This window comes from Calliopsis andreniformis, chromosome 9 (genome assembly GCF_051401765.1).
Source record: "Calliopsis andreniformis isolate RMS-2024a chromosome 9, iyCalAndr_principal, whole genome shotgun sequence".
Classification (NCBI taxonomy): Eukaryota; Metazoa; Arthropoda; class Insecta; order Hymenoptera; family Andrenidae; genus Calliopsis; species Calliopsis andreniformis.
This window is the reverse complement of record NC_135070.1, coordinates 21,189,011-21,204,045: the sequence shown is the minus strand read 5'-3', so window position 1 is coordinate 21,204,045 and position 15,035 is coordinate 21,189,011. Positions and strand designations below refer to the sequence as shown.

General features: G+C 32.3%; 4 protein-coding genes across 11 annotated transcripts; 2 read left to right on the top strand and 2 right to left on the bottom strand.

Annotated features, from left to right (window-relative positions):
* Nucleotides 1–1,540: 1,540 nt before the first annotated feature.
* On the bottom strand, nt 1,541–3,736 carry Ap-2mu (adaptor protein complex 2, mu subunit). 2 transcript variants are annotated; one of them, XM_076384051.1, is made up of 5 exons: nt 3,629–3,736; nt 2,774–3,154; nt 2,442–2,692; nt 2,106–2,362; nt 1,541–2,021 (listed from the first exon to the last, which is right to left on the bottom strand). In XM_076384051.1, exons 2-5 carry the CDS (start codon nt 3,111–3,113, stop codon nt 1,541–1,543), a joined length of 1,329 nt encoding a protein of 442 aa, XP_076240166.1. In that variant the 5' UTR covers nt 3,114–3,154; nt 3,629–3,736. The 2 variants fall into 2 exon arrangements, with proteins under 2 accessions (XP_076240166.1, XP_076240167.1); XM_076384052.1 differs by lacking the exon at nt 3,629–3,736 and adding an exon at nt 3,410–3,560.
* Nucleotides 3,737–4,246: 510 nt separating this feature from the next.
* Nucleotides 4,247–6,113, top strand: Pex14 (peroxisomal biogenesis factor 14). Of its 3 annotated transcripts, none has more exons than XM_076384058.1 (4): nt 4,247–4,477; nt 4,653–4,976; nt 5,051–5,292; nt 5,417–5,784. In XM_076384058.1, the coding sequence occupies exons 1-4, from the start codon at nt 4,427–4,429 to the stop codon at nt 5,544–5,546; spliced, it is 747 nt and encodes a 248-aa protein (XP_076240173.1). In that variant the 5' UTR covers nt 4,247–4,426; the 3' UTR covers nt 5,547–5,784. The 3 variants fall into 3 exon arrangements, with proteins under 3 accessions (XP_076240173.1, XP_076240174.1, XP_076240172.1); XM_076384059.1 differs by having other exon boundaries at nt 4,262–4,477; nt 5,694–6,113; XM_076384057.1 differs by having other exon boundaries at nt 4,268–4,477; nt 5,647–6,113.
* A 23-nt stretch (nt 6,114–6,136) lies between these two features.
* On the bottom strand, nt 6,137–11,597 carry Dd (CTD nuclear envelope phosphatase 1-like protein dullard). 5 transcript variants are annotated; one of them, XM_076384054.1, is made up of 7 exons: nt 11,186–11,585; nt 10,750–11,051; nt 10,452–10,606; nt 9,840–9,906; nt 9,553–9,754; nt 9,169–9,386; nt 6,137–7,896 (listed from the first exon to the last, which is right to left on the bottom strand). In XM_076384054.1, exons 2-7 carry the CDS (start codon nt 10,793–10,795, stop codon nt 7,751–7,753), a joined length of 834 nt encoding a protein of 277 aa, XP_076240169.1. In that variant the 5' UTR covers nt 10,796–11,051; nt 11,186–11,585; the 3' UTR covers nt 6,137–7,750. The 5 variants fall into 5 exon arrangements, 4 of the variants coding, with proteins under 4 accessions (XP_076240169.1, XP_076240168.1, XP_076240170.1 ...); XR_013002521.1 differs by adding an exon at nt 8,120–8,294 and having other exon boundaries at nt 7,759–7,896; nt 10,750–11,597; XM_076384053.1 differs by having other exon boundaries at nt 10,750–11,585.
* A 304-nt stretch (nt 11,598–11,901) lies between these two features.
* Dcp1 (decapping mRNA 1) lies at nt 11,902–14,317 on the top strand. The gene is made up of 4 exons (XM_076385424.1): nt 11,902–12,318; nt 12,821–13,274; nt 13,363–13,848; nt 13,940–14,317. The coding sequence occupies exons 1-4, from the start codon at nt 12,110–12,112 to the stop codon at nt 14,174–14,176; spliced, it is 1,386 nt and encodes a 461-aa protein (XP_076241539.1). The 5' UTR covers nt 11,902–12,109; the 3' UTR covers nt 14,177–14,317.
* The last annotated feature ends 718 nt before the right edge of the window (nt 14,318–15,035 follow it).

Genomic DNA, 15,035 nt, shown 5'->3' with positions numbered 1-15,035 from the left:
ATGACAGTATTCGACTTACTACCGTGTCAACTTAATTATCTAACATACTCCAAAACTTACTATTCTTACTGAAAAAATTAGACATATTGACTGTTTTACAACAACTTCCTGTCTATTCTTTATCGAGAAAAGAATTTTCAAATCAATTGAAATTCAAACAAAGTTGCTTCGATCTTCACTTCCGGTTCACGCATTTTTTCTAGTCACAATTTTTTTATCTTATACGCTAATTTCTTTCCATTACTAACAATTTTCTGTTTATTTCAAATCCAAAATAATAATCAACTTGTAATAACATACACTTTTTCAATATATTCAGTTAATTGTGAATGTGATCGATATCGACCAATTATTGCGCATGATTGATTGCAACAATTTGACTAATGTGGTTTAAAACTAGTTGCAATACGTCGGGTAAACCGTTATGCCGCGAAATAAAAGTACGCGTAATTTTGAGATTAACTTGACGGAAAAAGTGAGTGACATTTAGGATTACACCGCAATTCCACATCCTATGGGAGCAGGGAATATCATCAAATAGTGAGTGAATAGAATCATTAGAAATAATTCGAAAAATATTGAATCGAAATTTGACGAAGGATCATCACGGTGCGGCAGTGATTCTCTATATCGTAAATGCAATTGCTTTTAGGTATCTCTAATATTTATTGCTAGATATCGTATTCAGTAAAGCAACTTGAAAGCTTTTATGCTTTTCTTTACTTTTATAAGAAAACGCGTATATATGATTCAAATATTTGAATGTTCGAGAAGGAGAAATGACCGTTATTCGTATTTCTCAAACGGCCATTTTGAATGTCTTCGTTGCAACAGTTCGAACAGAAGTTTTGCGTAACTTCAGAATATAAAATCTAATAAGCCTAGAAAACAATCATTCAATAGTTGATTAGAAAAAATATCAACAATTTAAATTACATATATACTTTATTATGCATATGAATTTTAACATAGAGAGACAGAATTCTTCCCTTACGATAAATCAAGATTTTCTCTATATTCATTTTCATAGATGACAACAAATATTTTTCAATATCCTATAACTCTTTGAGCGCACTGTTACGATCATTTGCAATTAGCAACATTTAAAATTTTTTCGTTACCTTGATACCAAAGAGGTCACAATTCTTTTTTATTTTGTAAAAAAGTATAACATTAATATTAACATAATATACAATGATTAAATACAATACTATATTAAATATATGTGTATAAAATTAAAATTGAAATCGACAAATTCATAGAAGCAAGAATTTTACTAAAATTCGGACTGAATAAAACATTTCGCAAAAGTATTCTTGCACGAACCACGTATAGATTATAATAAAATATTGGCACAAAATGAGATTTTCCTCTTGGTATCATCATCGTTTCGGACCTTCTTTTAGTCTGTTGTCGAGTTAGTCTGAGTATTTCAGAAAACTGTTCGAAATAGGCGCCGCAAAGTAAATCTTTTTATTTAAAAAAAAGCCATACTTATGTATTGAGATTACTCATTTACAATTTACGTAATGAGATGTTATTAACATCGTGTTTCATACAGACCGCTTCTGCCTATATATCTAACCCACTTTATAACGTCATGATCGGAGTAATTCAACTTAGATTCAAATACTTTCAAATAGCGTACTTTAAATCCAGATGGAGCAAATGGAACTTCGAAAGTCATCGATATTGGGGGCCGCGTCCATTTCTTTTTCGTATCAGTTTCGAGTAAATCAATCTCAGCTGATAATTGGGTTTCTTTCATACCGGGCATACGTTTAATTTTCCATACAATTGCGTTTTCAGACGCTTTGTATTTCGCCTTTCCTTTCAAGCAAATTAACTGCACTCCAGCAGTATTTAAAGGTGTTGGCACCCGTACCTCGATCTTCTGTCCCAATAAGGACGATTTGAAATGTGATTTTAAAACTGCTTTTACTTCCATTTTTGTGCGACCCACCTCACGCACTAATGGAATAACACGGAATGGCAATGATATATCCTTAGTTGTACGGTATCTATAAAACGTTAAAAAGGTATACTAAAAAGTTCAATATCTCTGATAAATTCCATTTAGAATATCTTTTGTCTAAGTGTTTTACCTCATCAATTCGAATTCACCATCAGGTGGTATGAAACTAATGGCATGTTCTGTTTCAAATTTACTGAGTTTAACACACTGATGAAATTGGCAGTCATCGATAACAACAACTGGCTTTCCAGATCTGGCACCAGTAGGATCATCTCCTCCACCTCCTAAACCACCTCCACCTTTCATGCCTTTAGCTTCCATAACAATTTTATCATTGATTCCAAACTTGCATTCTGGCATTCCAGACAAATAAGACTTCATTACAACCTGCAGCAAAAATATAGATTACAATTCAATTGCCAAGGATATCTTAATCGCTTTGAGTGATTATTTTTGTAATAGTAACTTTTCCAGCAACATGTGCACTAAGCACTTGACCCTGAGGGCTCATTAAGAGATTCACAGATTCCAGAACATCCAAGAACAATTCATTGCGCCTGTACTTAATACCCTCTCTTCTCCAACCAATTTGCCCAGTTACTTGGGAAGTTATTTGAGCCTGTTCCTCTTTCGTAGCAGATTTTACTCCTTGTTGAGTGATGAATGTCTTTAATACTCCAGTGTCACAATTTTGTGGATAGCCAAAATCCAAAATTTCTATACAAACAATTTAATTAGTCTTTTATTTAAGGTTGCAAATTACCTTTACATAGATATACAAAAAATATCTATACTAACCATCCAGCAATTCATAAATTAATACAAAGTTGTTCTTAATATTTTCCTCAGAAATTTTACCAAAGTATGACTGCATAACATCGATAATTTTCAACAGAAACTCAAATACCATTGCTGCATTAACATTTTGTTTGGTAACGGCAGCCAACCATATATTAGCACGTTTTATGTGGAAAAATGATGTTCTTGCAATATTAGTAACAGGCGAGCGTACTTGCTGCCTGGCATGGATAACATTGACACGAAATGCATCGACTGCATTTCGTCCAATGTCATCTCGATATACTCTGGAAATGAGTACTTCTCCCTTGTGGTTATATACAAATAAACCCCCTATCATCTTAGCAGAGGGTACAGTTTATTGTTTTGTCTACAGCCAACCTACAGATAAACATTGGTTACTCATACTGCTTTATTCAAAACTTTAAAAAAATAATTGTACATTAGAATAATTTAATAAAATTCTGAATACAGTTACACACTGAAACATATAGAGAGTTTCATACATTAGATAAAGCTATACCAAGCTCAATAAATCAAGATAATTAGCCATAAATTTATTTTGAAAGCAAACTACATCTACAGAATGTAGATTATTTGTATAAAAATTAAAATACAAATCTGTCCAATGCGTACTCATTGAAGTAGCGAAATATAAAGACAACTGTAAAATATGACGCCCCTTTTCTTAAATGACATTTGAGGTTCTCTAATATGTCTTATAAACGGTTAGTATTATTGATCGGAAATGGAACTGCCTATACCACAGATATGACAGTACCAACACTTCTTAATGAATATTAAGACGTCAGTATCCGAAAATATATATTTTAAAGGTCATGAAAGATCACTTACGCATGACTCTTATTGTAGATAATCAAAAATAAGAGATACTAATTCGTATCGGCCTCCGAAACGCACAGTAACAGTACCAACCTACTGGTACAAGTGCAAACTATCAAATGACGAAAGCAACACCCACTTTTCAATACTACGTGTCTCAGAGATACATGTCGGAATAATATTTTATCTCGAAGATGATAATTATTTTACAGAATCTACATCAATTTATTCCTTATAAATTTAAATTCATTCATTAATTATTTTAATTGCAATTAAATTAATTGTACATTTATAGGGCAAATAGGGTTGTTGTATTGATTTAAAAACCGGTAGTCGTACATTTATCCTTATAATCGATATTTAATAAAAACATAAAAGAAAATATTCAATTGTATTTATGAAACGATTCCTCATTAGCGTCATACATTTTTGATTTCTCAAAACAATTACCTATCTACAATACAAATACTTTGTATGTTACATGAAGAAAACATCGAGTCGTTCTAATATCATGATTGCAAATTTAGTCAAAAAATTGATGCCCTACTCCTTACCTTAGTTTCGTATGCATGACGTATTTTATTTGTATAAAATACAAAGTCCAACTTTCTTATTTTGTGTCAAAAAGTAGTCTTGTGTCAGAAGGATAGTATATCAAGCATTTGTATCAGCGGTATCAACGCTTGCGCATTGTAATACTTTTGGATACTTGTATGTTCACTAACATAAAATGTGATGTACACGTTTAAATATTGAGCACCGCATCGTTATGAATTTATAATTGAAGTGATAAAGTTTCTAATATTGATCATGACTGACCAAGATAAGAATAACAATAATCTACCGTTACGGGAAAATTTAGTAAGTTTTTCTCACTCTTAGGTTATACATATAGTATAAAAGTTTTGAAATTACGTTTTCATCGATAGCAAATTTAAAGTTCAAAGCATGTAATGACCAAAAAAAGAAATTGTACTTTGGACAGTTATATAACTAATGAATAGTCAAAAAGGTCAACCAAAATTTTTTCTTTAAGGTAAAAACTGCTGTGGAGTTTTTACAAAATCCTAAAGTAGCAACTAGTCCTGTAGGACGTAAACAGGAATTTCTTAGAAAGAAAGGCTTGACAGAGCAGGAAATAAAGACTGCCTTCGAATTAGCTTCTGTTGACACAACAGTTGAACATAATGTTATTCGTAATCCAAATGATTATACAGTGGTTCCTATTCCACAAGGTCAAGTATATCCATATTATCACACACCTATGTACCAAGTGACACTTTTACATAGGATTAAAGAATTCTTCAATACCACTGCTCTGATTGGAGCTACAATATATTGTATCTATTGGTTCTATAAGGTACTGTGATATATTGTGATATACGTTTGAGCCATACAATGGAATTACTCAAATTATTTTTCATTGGGTTACAGAAATTTATTGAACCATTTTTATTTGGTCATAGAAAAAAGGACAAAAAAAGTATAAATGAATCAGTTTCTGAATTAGACAAAACTATTCAAACTTCAATGAAGGAAGTAAAGGAATCTATTTCTAAAGTTGAAGATGATGTACAAAAACTGACACAGAATCCATCTATTGACCCAATGATACCTCAGTTGGTACAAGAATTGAAACAAGATTTAGCTAGTCTAAAATCATTACTTTTATCAAGGTATATATATTTCATTGCATTTTAATATAGCTAGTAGTAAATTTATACATTCACAATAAGGTACACATTTTTTTATACAAGACTTATGTTCATTTTTTATGCACACTCACACATGTACGTACAGATGTACATTCATCCAAGACATTTTATGCAAAAAAAATATAAAATGTATGAGTTCACTTTTTACTAAGTACAAAGAATGTGCAAAAAACAAAGACAGCATAGGATATTTTTATGTGGCTTTACAGCTATAATGTCTGCAGTAGAAAATCATAGCATAAAATTTCTCCATAAGGTTGCAAATAATTTATGAAGACTTGAATCATTATTGACTAAAACTTAAAATTTAAACAGAAAACAGTTTCCAAGTGCTCCAGCATCTATACCATCATGGCAATTAGATGCTGCAGGTACAAATCAAGAAAAAACGAGTGAGCGAGAGGATGATGCTGGAAGTGGAAGTAGCGCTAATAATTCTGATAGTTCTCTGGAAATGATTCGCGAGGATCCACCCAAAGAATAAAACTAAAATGTTTTATAAACATGCATTTTCATTATAACAGTCTTCAATATGCAAGATGTTCTGTGATGTATACATAACATAAGGAAAATAGATGATTCCTATTATGTGTAATATGTATTGAAAATCGATGTTTTTACAACTACCGCCATAACTGATGATAAGTTTAGTTTGCCAGATTAAATACCTTCATTAAGAATGTAATGTAGAATTGCATTAGAATTTTTATTATTTCTATAAAGAATACTTAAGGATGCTTACGAAACAAAGGGATATATGTAATACATCGTTCTTTAATAATAATAATTCTTCTAAATGGTGGTTATTACTCAATTATTTTAGTTTTTATGAAACCTTAGAAAAATTAGTGTCTTCTTTCATTTGGATTTTAACATCGATATCTCATCTTTGCTGTGAAAGGCCCCTTATATAATTTTGATAAAAAATACAATTAATTCATCTACAATGATTAACTATTTGTTAGGAAAGGTCTAGAAATAAAAAATAAATACTATTTTTACAAACTAAATATATACATTTTAATTATTTAAATTTAAAAAAACATTTGCAATACAAAGAACTACATAAAGCAACTGACCGCGTTTATACAAAAAAATCATATTTTGCACTTGTACATTTGAGATTTAAAAAAAAACAATATTTCTTCGACATATACATATAATTGTATGTATGTAACAACAAGAAACATACATACATGTACATACACACATACTATGTACAAAAAGATAGTTTATTGAGAGTGTGTTGTAATCCTGCTGTATTCTATGCCTAATACCCACGGCTAATCATACTTTGAAATGATTTACAAACAGGAATATAAATTCATGTGAGCAATCTGTCCTATATATGTCAATAAATAAATAGATGTTCTCAATTAAATGTAATTGTTGAGAACAAATGATTACTATCTCCATCTTGTGCACATGGGTATGGTTTTTCTGTTTTCAATAAAAGTTTTATAATCAAGTAAAATTAACATTTATATATATGTATATACATACATGTATATAAATATTATGTAATATTCACGTTTAGTGGTTTAATCACGCTCATTCACGCAAATCAATCATTCTGCAACAGATACATCCCACATCATAATATGTACAAACCATATAATATTCAATAGCGTCTTTTGAATAATTAAACAATTGAACAAAGTATACAGTTACATGTTTAATTACATTCTTAACTGTTACTTTATTCGTCTATTTCTTTTCGTGACATGTTAACATCATGCATTGCAATTTTAAATAATTATTTTAAATAAATCTTTTCAAAAATCTGGTGAAATCAAATATCGCCTCTTCATAGTTCTTTAATACTTTGTTTATTAATATGTAATCAGAATAGCTGCTGCCTCACTGATACAGTGAGTCACAGCAAAGTCCATTTGAAGTGTGACTTAGCAATTTTTTTTACACGACACCCTAGGGTTAATAATGCTATATGTAACAGAAATAATTTGTTCAAAAAATACATTTTTTTATCATGTGTGGCAAAACTACTTAAAACATTCAGTATACATATCTTTACTTAGAACAAAGTTATTTAGAGTGACATATATAAATCTAACTGAAAAACTCGATCTTTGGCAAATACATCGTTTTAAGAAATTGTATATATGTATATTTAATGTATTATTGCACACACATGAACATAATAAAAGTACTCCAGGATGTTTTGTGCTGACATAAATAGTTCATTTGAAGGTCCCACTTCCCTTTTTTAGACTTACTCGCTACGATTCCGTTTTTAACGAGCGTAGAAAATGAGGACAGGGTAAAAGGATCGTCTCATCATTCAGGCAGCATCCTAATGTCTATTATCAATAACAATAATAATCCTAGATTAAACACGCTAATCTGTTTCGCAGCTCAATCTCTAATAAGTCTAATGTATCGATAAATCCGGACTATGCTACCAAGTATGATGTAAATGTAAATTCCTCGAAAGAACGGACCGCACGTCTTGTGTGAAACGAAGTGCATCCAAAACTGGAAGTAAGCTCAATAGAGCAGTATCTCCCGCATCGCTAAACCACGACTTGATTGGTATTGCGTTATCTGTGCCAAAAAAATGAATGAGCGTGTCAACAAGAAATATAAATCAATAACATTACAGCGTCCAAGAGAACTTTCGGTACTTTTCACTAATAGAAAGTATGCATAATTCATCACATTTCATTACGAAAGTTATCGCACAGGAAATACCAAAGAATGATCATCTTGGATGCTATAGATAAGATGCTTTGAATATAAAAATAAAATCAAATCTTTAAACTAGTACCTGATAGTCAGGAATTGTTTTAAAAAATTACTAAAACGGTCGAAATTATTTTACTGTCAATTCAGCGCAGTGTCCAGTGCTTATTCAAGTGGAGGAGCATTGGCAATTGATCGTATTTTACATTTATCCATAGGCCTGTATTCAGTGCTTGCTTACAGAACATCAACGCTGATAGCTGCAAATAGATATGGTTTTCAATCAGATTTATCTGTACTTTGAATCTTATTATTTATTTAGCCAGCCAAACTATCCAAAAGATTTCTCTCTAAAATCTAAACGATTTGCAACAAAATTATATAAGTAAATTATTTTGAAATTTTCTATTATCAATGCAGTGCCGCTTAAAATAATAAAGTACCGACGTTGTATGAATGGTAGAGGCCGACATTCAAAGTAAATAACATAAATACAACTTAATACTTTAAAAAAATCATATTATAACACAACGGCCGCATAAACCAATGCAGATATGACTTATGGATTAATATATGATATAAATGTTACTATGCTGAATATATAAAAGACGAAAATTTAAATCTATGGCATCAATGTACAAATAAATAATGAAAATGATAGAATATTGTTTGGAAAAATCATTCTTTTCATGAGCTGGATCAAGAAATACTTGAACATAGTTGTAAAATAGTTATTTAGTGTTTTCAAATCAGATTGAAATTGGATTGTTTTACTACTCATAGTTGTGCACGTGTAAGCAAGTTCTGACTACAGGTCGTGATATACAGTACATGATACAACAGCATTGGAATCATAAATGTAATTCAATGAATATGCATACTAAAGTCATATGTATAAATTTCCGTTTCACCTTATAGCAATGACTCGTATATTTACAAAGATTTGCACACAATTATTATTGTACCATGTACATACAATAAAATTAAATAATTTTACAATTTGTGAAACTTTTTTATAGATAGTAGAAAGAAAAAACTCATTTGATTAAATCAGGAAACTATATCATAATGACAATACAAAATGAATATTGTTATATTGAAAAATATAGAAATTTGGCTACTTGGTATACCTACTTGGATAAGATCTGTAGGCTCCAGGACTATTATCAAGTATAAAAACTGATGCTAGATCTGGACAAATTGCAGACAGATCTTTAGTATAGGAACCCATTTCTGGTGTGCAGTGTTGTCTATAATACCTGCGCCTCAGAATACCTCTGTTGTTATCTAACTTATCTGCAACAGCTGCTCCATAGATTTCCATGGAAGCAGTGAAAACCACTAGCTCATACCTAGAAAGAAGAAAAAAAAATATAACAAAAGATAATGTTGAACAATTCCTCATATAAAAAACCAATAATCTTGTGCAACTGATATGATCTTATCTGAAAACATAATAGGTACAAAGTTTCAAATTTCATCCATGCACATAAAATATTATATGGTATTAAAACTTACCATTGACTGACAATGTCTAAAAAGAAATCTACATGTGGTCTTTTATGAACAAAAAATCTGACTGGATGTCTGTCTATTGTCACCTTAAGAACAAAGTCTGGAGGTGTACCAGGCCTGACTATTGGCCTTGCTACTCCATCGTGATGAGAATGAATTAATGTTTCATCTAAATCCAATACTAATACTTTCCTTTTTACTATACCTGCAAAGTACTTTGGTTACATATAAACAGTAATATATTTTTACATTAAATATGATAAAACTAATTAAAAATGAATGGTACTTACTAAGCCTATGCCTTGACAAAGGGGATAATGGAAAGATCTCATATTTAACAGGTTGCATTTGTGATATCTAAAAGAAATTAATTAATTACATATTTACGAATATAAAATATCCACAATGAATGGAAATAAATAGCAGAATTGTTTAGATAATAAATTAATGCTAAAGCTTACGGTTTACATAAATATCCAAGAATATTTGAGAATACAATGTGTGTACTATAAAAGGATATAGTGTGTGCATCTAAGAATAAAAATATTTGTAAATAATAAGATAAACTTCTAAAGAAAGTTTACAATAACAACAATATGACAATTCTAATCACTGACATGAAATGTTAAAAAACCAGGTAGTGATATTAAGGAAAGGAATTCTAAATCATTAGATTGAACATTCAAGTACAAGCAAAAGCATTAATACTCTATGTACAATACTATCACAACACAATCACGAGAAATATTGATGGTAAACTGCACTGAAAAATATTATAAATGTGAAAAAGGACGAACCAACGTGTCTGACGAGTGATTCGACATAAAGCTGGAACGATGTTATGTTAGAAAAATTCTAAATGGAAAGAAGAGAAGGAACAGAGGCGCAAAGCACCTACTTACGGCTCTAACCTGCTTCTTGAGAAGAAAGCAGACACAAGTCCACACACGGGAGGCCATCAAGAGGAAAGCTCTCATCCCCATCTGCAATTGCTTCAGCATCTCTACTGGTTTTCTCACCGGGCCGAAGTCCGGCAACGCTTTATCTCCAGTCTCGTCTACGTTATAGAGTCTCTTTTTTCCTTTACAACACTCCACTTCACGTACAACTTATATCACACAAAACTTTTTCCCCGTAAACAAACGTTCCTCACGCGGACACAAGACATATGATCTGAATGGTTAGAAACATATTACGAACCTCCGGTGTACGATAGCGGTCTGCACGTGTAAACAGGCTTTCCCATATTTTCTCATGTTGTTGGCAAAATCCACGGTACACGAATCTCTTTTCTCACACACACCACGCAGTAGCCGCCATCTTTCGCACATCGACCCAATTTTTCCTTGCGCTACGCTAGCGCGCATCACGTTCTCAAAATTCTATTTTACGTGCATTGTATTGTTCATGCTGCACGCGGTTTTCATTTTTATCGAACCCACATTGCGTCTAACGCAATTTCGAACATTATCAGACCAATCATTCACGAATGCTATTTTATACTGAAATTGTTATTACAAGGTTCATCATTGAACGTTTTCGGAGCATTTATAAACAAGTTTGTTACTGTACGGAGTATTTACTTGAATCTTTATTCCTGTGATTAACAACAAATATGTATGACGTGTATACATACATATATGCTTGCAAAAAAATGCCGGCATACAATGTATTATTAAATCGCATACGATGGTACTATTTATATAATTATTATAGGATCATAATGGTGCTATTTATCAATGACAATATTTTCCTTCTTTTCCTTTCTAGAGAAGGACTGGACTAACAATTGTATTGAAATGTTAAGTTTTGTTTCTTCTTCTAGCTATGTCTAAAAATTAAATCACGCGGTTGATTTGTTTCAGTAAAGATGGCGTAATGCCATATCTTTTTGTTACGTCGTTCCTAATTAAGCTAACGATAAGCACAATATCACTAAAATTCATCAAAGCTTTTATCGATTTATCTTATTGCTCACAATGATGTTAAATAAACAATACAGAAAACGTATAAAAACGTTTAAAAACAGAAATGTTAGTTTCCATTTTCCGAGAGCTTTTTCGTCAATAAACTAGACTTACCGTAAAGAAGAAAATGTAAAAATAACTTTCTCTGGGACCTGTAAATTGCATTTATATGCATAGACACATATATCAACAACATTGTGAACGTCTTATTGTCGCATTGTCAGGTTGCATTTTGAAAATTTCTGATGATTCAATTGGCCAAACCGTTTTTCGATTCTCCTTTCACAGCTTGAGCGTCCATTTCGGCTCATCTGATTGCTCGTACTCTCACCAATCGGAGACGAACGTTGAGCAAACCGAAAGGAAGCGTTGGCATTCTGTGATGTTACTAACTCGCAGATGTAACAAACGGTATCAACCTTAAAATCTAGTATGACGTTTATTATACAAGCAGCTGCTTGCGTTGTATTAAAATACGGTATTCTTGGTGATCGTCTCGAACAACTAAGCTGAACTTCGTTTAACTTGTTAAAAGACCTATCGTTATATTGTACTTTTTAAACTGTACCAATATCAAACTGTAAAAAAGCATAATGACGGATCTAACCGAATTACGAATGAACGTGGCCGCTCTAAAAAGAGTAGACCCTTATGTGAAAGATATTCTGGAAACTGCGACACACGTAGCACTTTACACATTTAATGCGGTTAATAATGAATGGGAAAAAACCGACATCGAGGGTGCTTTATTTGTATACTCGCGAAATGGCGAGCCCTACAACAGTGTTCTTATTATGAATAGGTAATATGTAATCATATACGTAGTTGTTATGCGAACTACTTGCATATACTGTTAAATATTTTAAAAATAAGTATACTGCGAATAATATGAATTTATTTTTCACTAATTAACACATAAATGTACAGATAGTTCTGTTATCTAAAGCATGGTTTGGTTAAATGTGTCTAATATTATGATACTTGCTTTGCTTTATTACAAGAAAGGAAGGTTTTTGTTGAATTTCTTAATTATAAAATAAATTACTAATGAGCTGGTACAGAAATATTTCATAAAGGAACATGATAATATAAATCATTTTAATGAATTTTAAGCATTATAATATCATGTACCATGTGGCAATCAATAGTTTTAATGGAGGTTAAAGTCTTTTCTTGTTTAAAGTAAAATTCTATACAGAGTTCTTTAAGTATTAGCTTACACAGCTGATTGAAGTTTATCATATAACACATTATCGGAATTGATAAACAAATTCTGTGGTTTCTACTTTAACAATAATTTACAGATTAAATACAAATAACCTAGTGGAACCTGTTACGCAAGGCTTAGACTTACAACTCCAGGAGCCGTTCTTACTCTATAGAAACTCCAGATGCAATATTTATGGCATTTGGTTTTACGATAAAGAGGAATGTGTACGCATTGGTGCAATGTTGAACAAACTTGTTAAAGAGTCGGAAGAAAATCGTAAAGCATGCAGTAAGCCTGCCATTAATATCAAGAAAACTCTTGGGCCTAATGTGAACAATGTTGATATATTCAGTATGCTCAGTAAAGCTCAAGAAGATTTTAATACTAACAGAAATAATAGTAGCAGTGGCGGAGGTACAGGTGAAGCAGTTGGTACTAAGTCTCCTTTAGTTACTCCTATTACAGATAATATATCTGGACCGCTAGCTGCTCCTTTAGGCCCAGATGTTACTTCGCAGAGTGTAATGGATTTTTTTGCAAAAGCAAAAGTTAGTATTTACATGAGACTTTGTTAAAACCATACTGTCTTGGAAGTTTTAGTTAGGCAGATAGCATGCAGGTTCTCACAATTTTCAGGTTAATACTGGACATTTTAAGAGTGGAGATCAGCCTACAGCAGGAGGTACTGTAGCAAATGAAAGCAAGCCACTGCTTGCACGTTTAATGTCACATCCAGCTGCACATACAGTAGAACACATTGAAAAGCAACACAGATCTGTAACTCCTCAACCAGCTACACAGCAACAATCTCAGGCAACTCCGAGCGTTATATTGACAGCAAATAATATCAGTAGCGCCACTGCTTCAAACAGACCTAAACGGCGAAGCAAAACAGCATCTCAGCAAGACTCAGTGATATCTACTTCTGCTTCTATTAGTCAGGAAGTAGTACCATCAGTTAATCAAAATACTACAGATACAAATGGCACGGCCGGATTTCTTAGGATACAATCCCCGACAAATGTATCATCTAATTCGACGAATCATCAGGCCTCAGACATGATTGGTTCTAGTAATTCAAACCCGCTTGCATCTTTGTTTGCTCATGCATCCGCAACAACGGTGAGTGAACGTGTTTGTGATTGTTAGATCATAGAATTTAACGGAAATAAAAGAAGTACAGGCTCTGAAACTTTTTTCTCGATTTCACTAGGCAACAGACGATATCATTACGCCACCTACCTTATCGGGAAGAGGATCAGCTCCAGCTTTAATACCACCTGTCATGTTTGCTGCACCTAGCCCACCCGAGTCCTTAGCGAGACCGTTAGAACCATTGACAAGAAATCAACTTCTTCAAGCTTTTAATTACTTACTCAGGAGCGATCCAGATTTTATTAACAAACTTCACGAAGCTTATGTCAAATCATTTGGCGAAATTCTCTCCTAAAGCTGTTAATTGTTTACTGGCGTAAGTGAAAAACCCGTCATGCGGGTTGTGACGGTCGACTGAACAAAATATGATCGAACGAGCCCTATAGTATTCCTATGTTACATGTACATAGACGATACAAAATGCTCGGCTTTCGAATGAATTTGACTGGTAGCCCAATATTTTGGGGGAGAACAAGTAGACATAAATGAAGGTCCATACCTTAAACAGTATTTTTATAAATTAATACATTTTCTCCCACGAAGAGGCGATACCGACCGTGAAAACGTAAAACAAGGTATAAGCTGAGTGAAAATTATAAAAGGAAAAGGGACAAGGAATGTGAAAATTGTACGATTTTAAACTGTGATGCCAAAACATTTATATTATGCTAACATTTTATGGTTACTATTTCGGAGCGGACCGAGACAAATTTTCTGAGCTGATCAAATGGAATGTCTATTTTACAAACTAATGACATACCCTTCCTATATATCGGGTATCGATACGGTACGTGTGTGTAATTGATAAAAGGAGCAAATAAATAGAGACCGATTACTGAAAAAATTGTTTCATTATATTTCAAGTTAATTTTCGTATCGATTCACCCTTCATGAGTAACACGTATTTTAAAACAAAATCTTGGTACATGTTTAATAATATAACTATCGCATAGTTACACTGTATTATCACAATATATTATAATTATATTTAAATGGAATACGATTTCTGCGTGAGGAGTGCAGACGTACCAGGATAATGAACATTCGGAAGATGCTGACATGCATGTTACTAAGAAACACAAATTAGATATCAGACTTTTATCTTTCTTGATTCACGTTTATCTCTTTTTGTTTCCCCTCGGAAAAAAACCTTT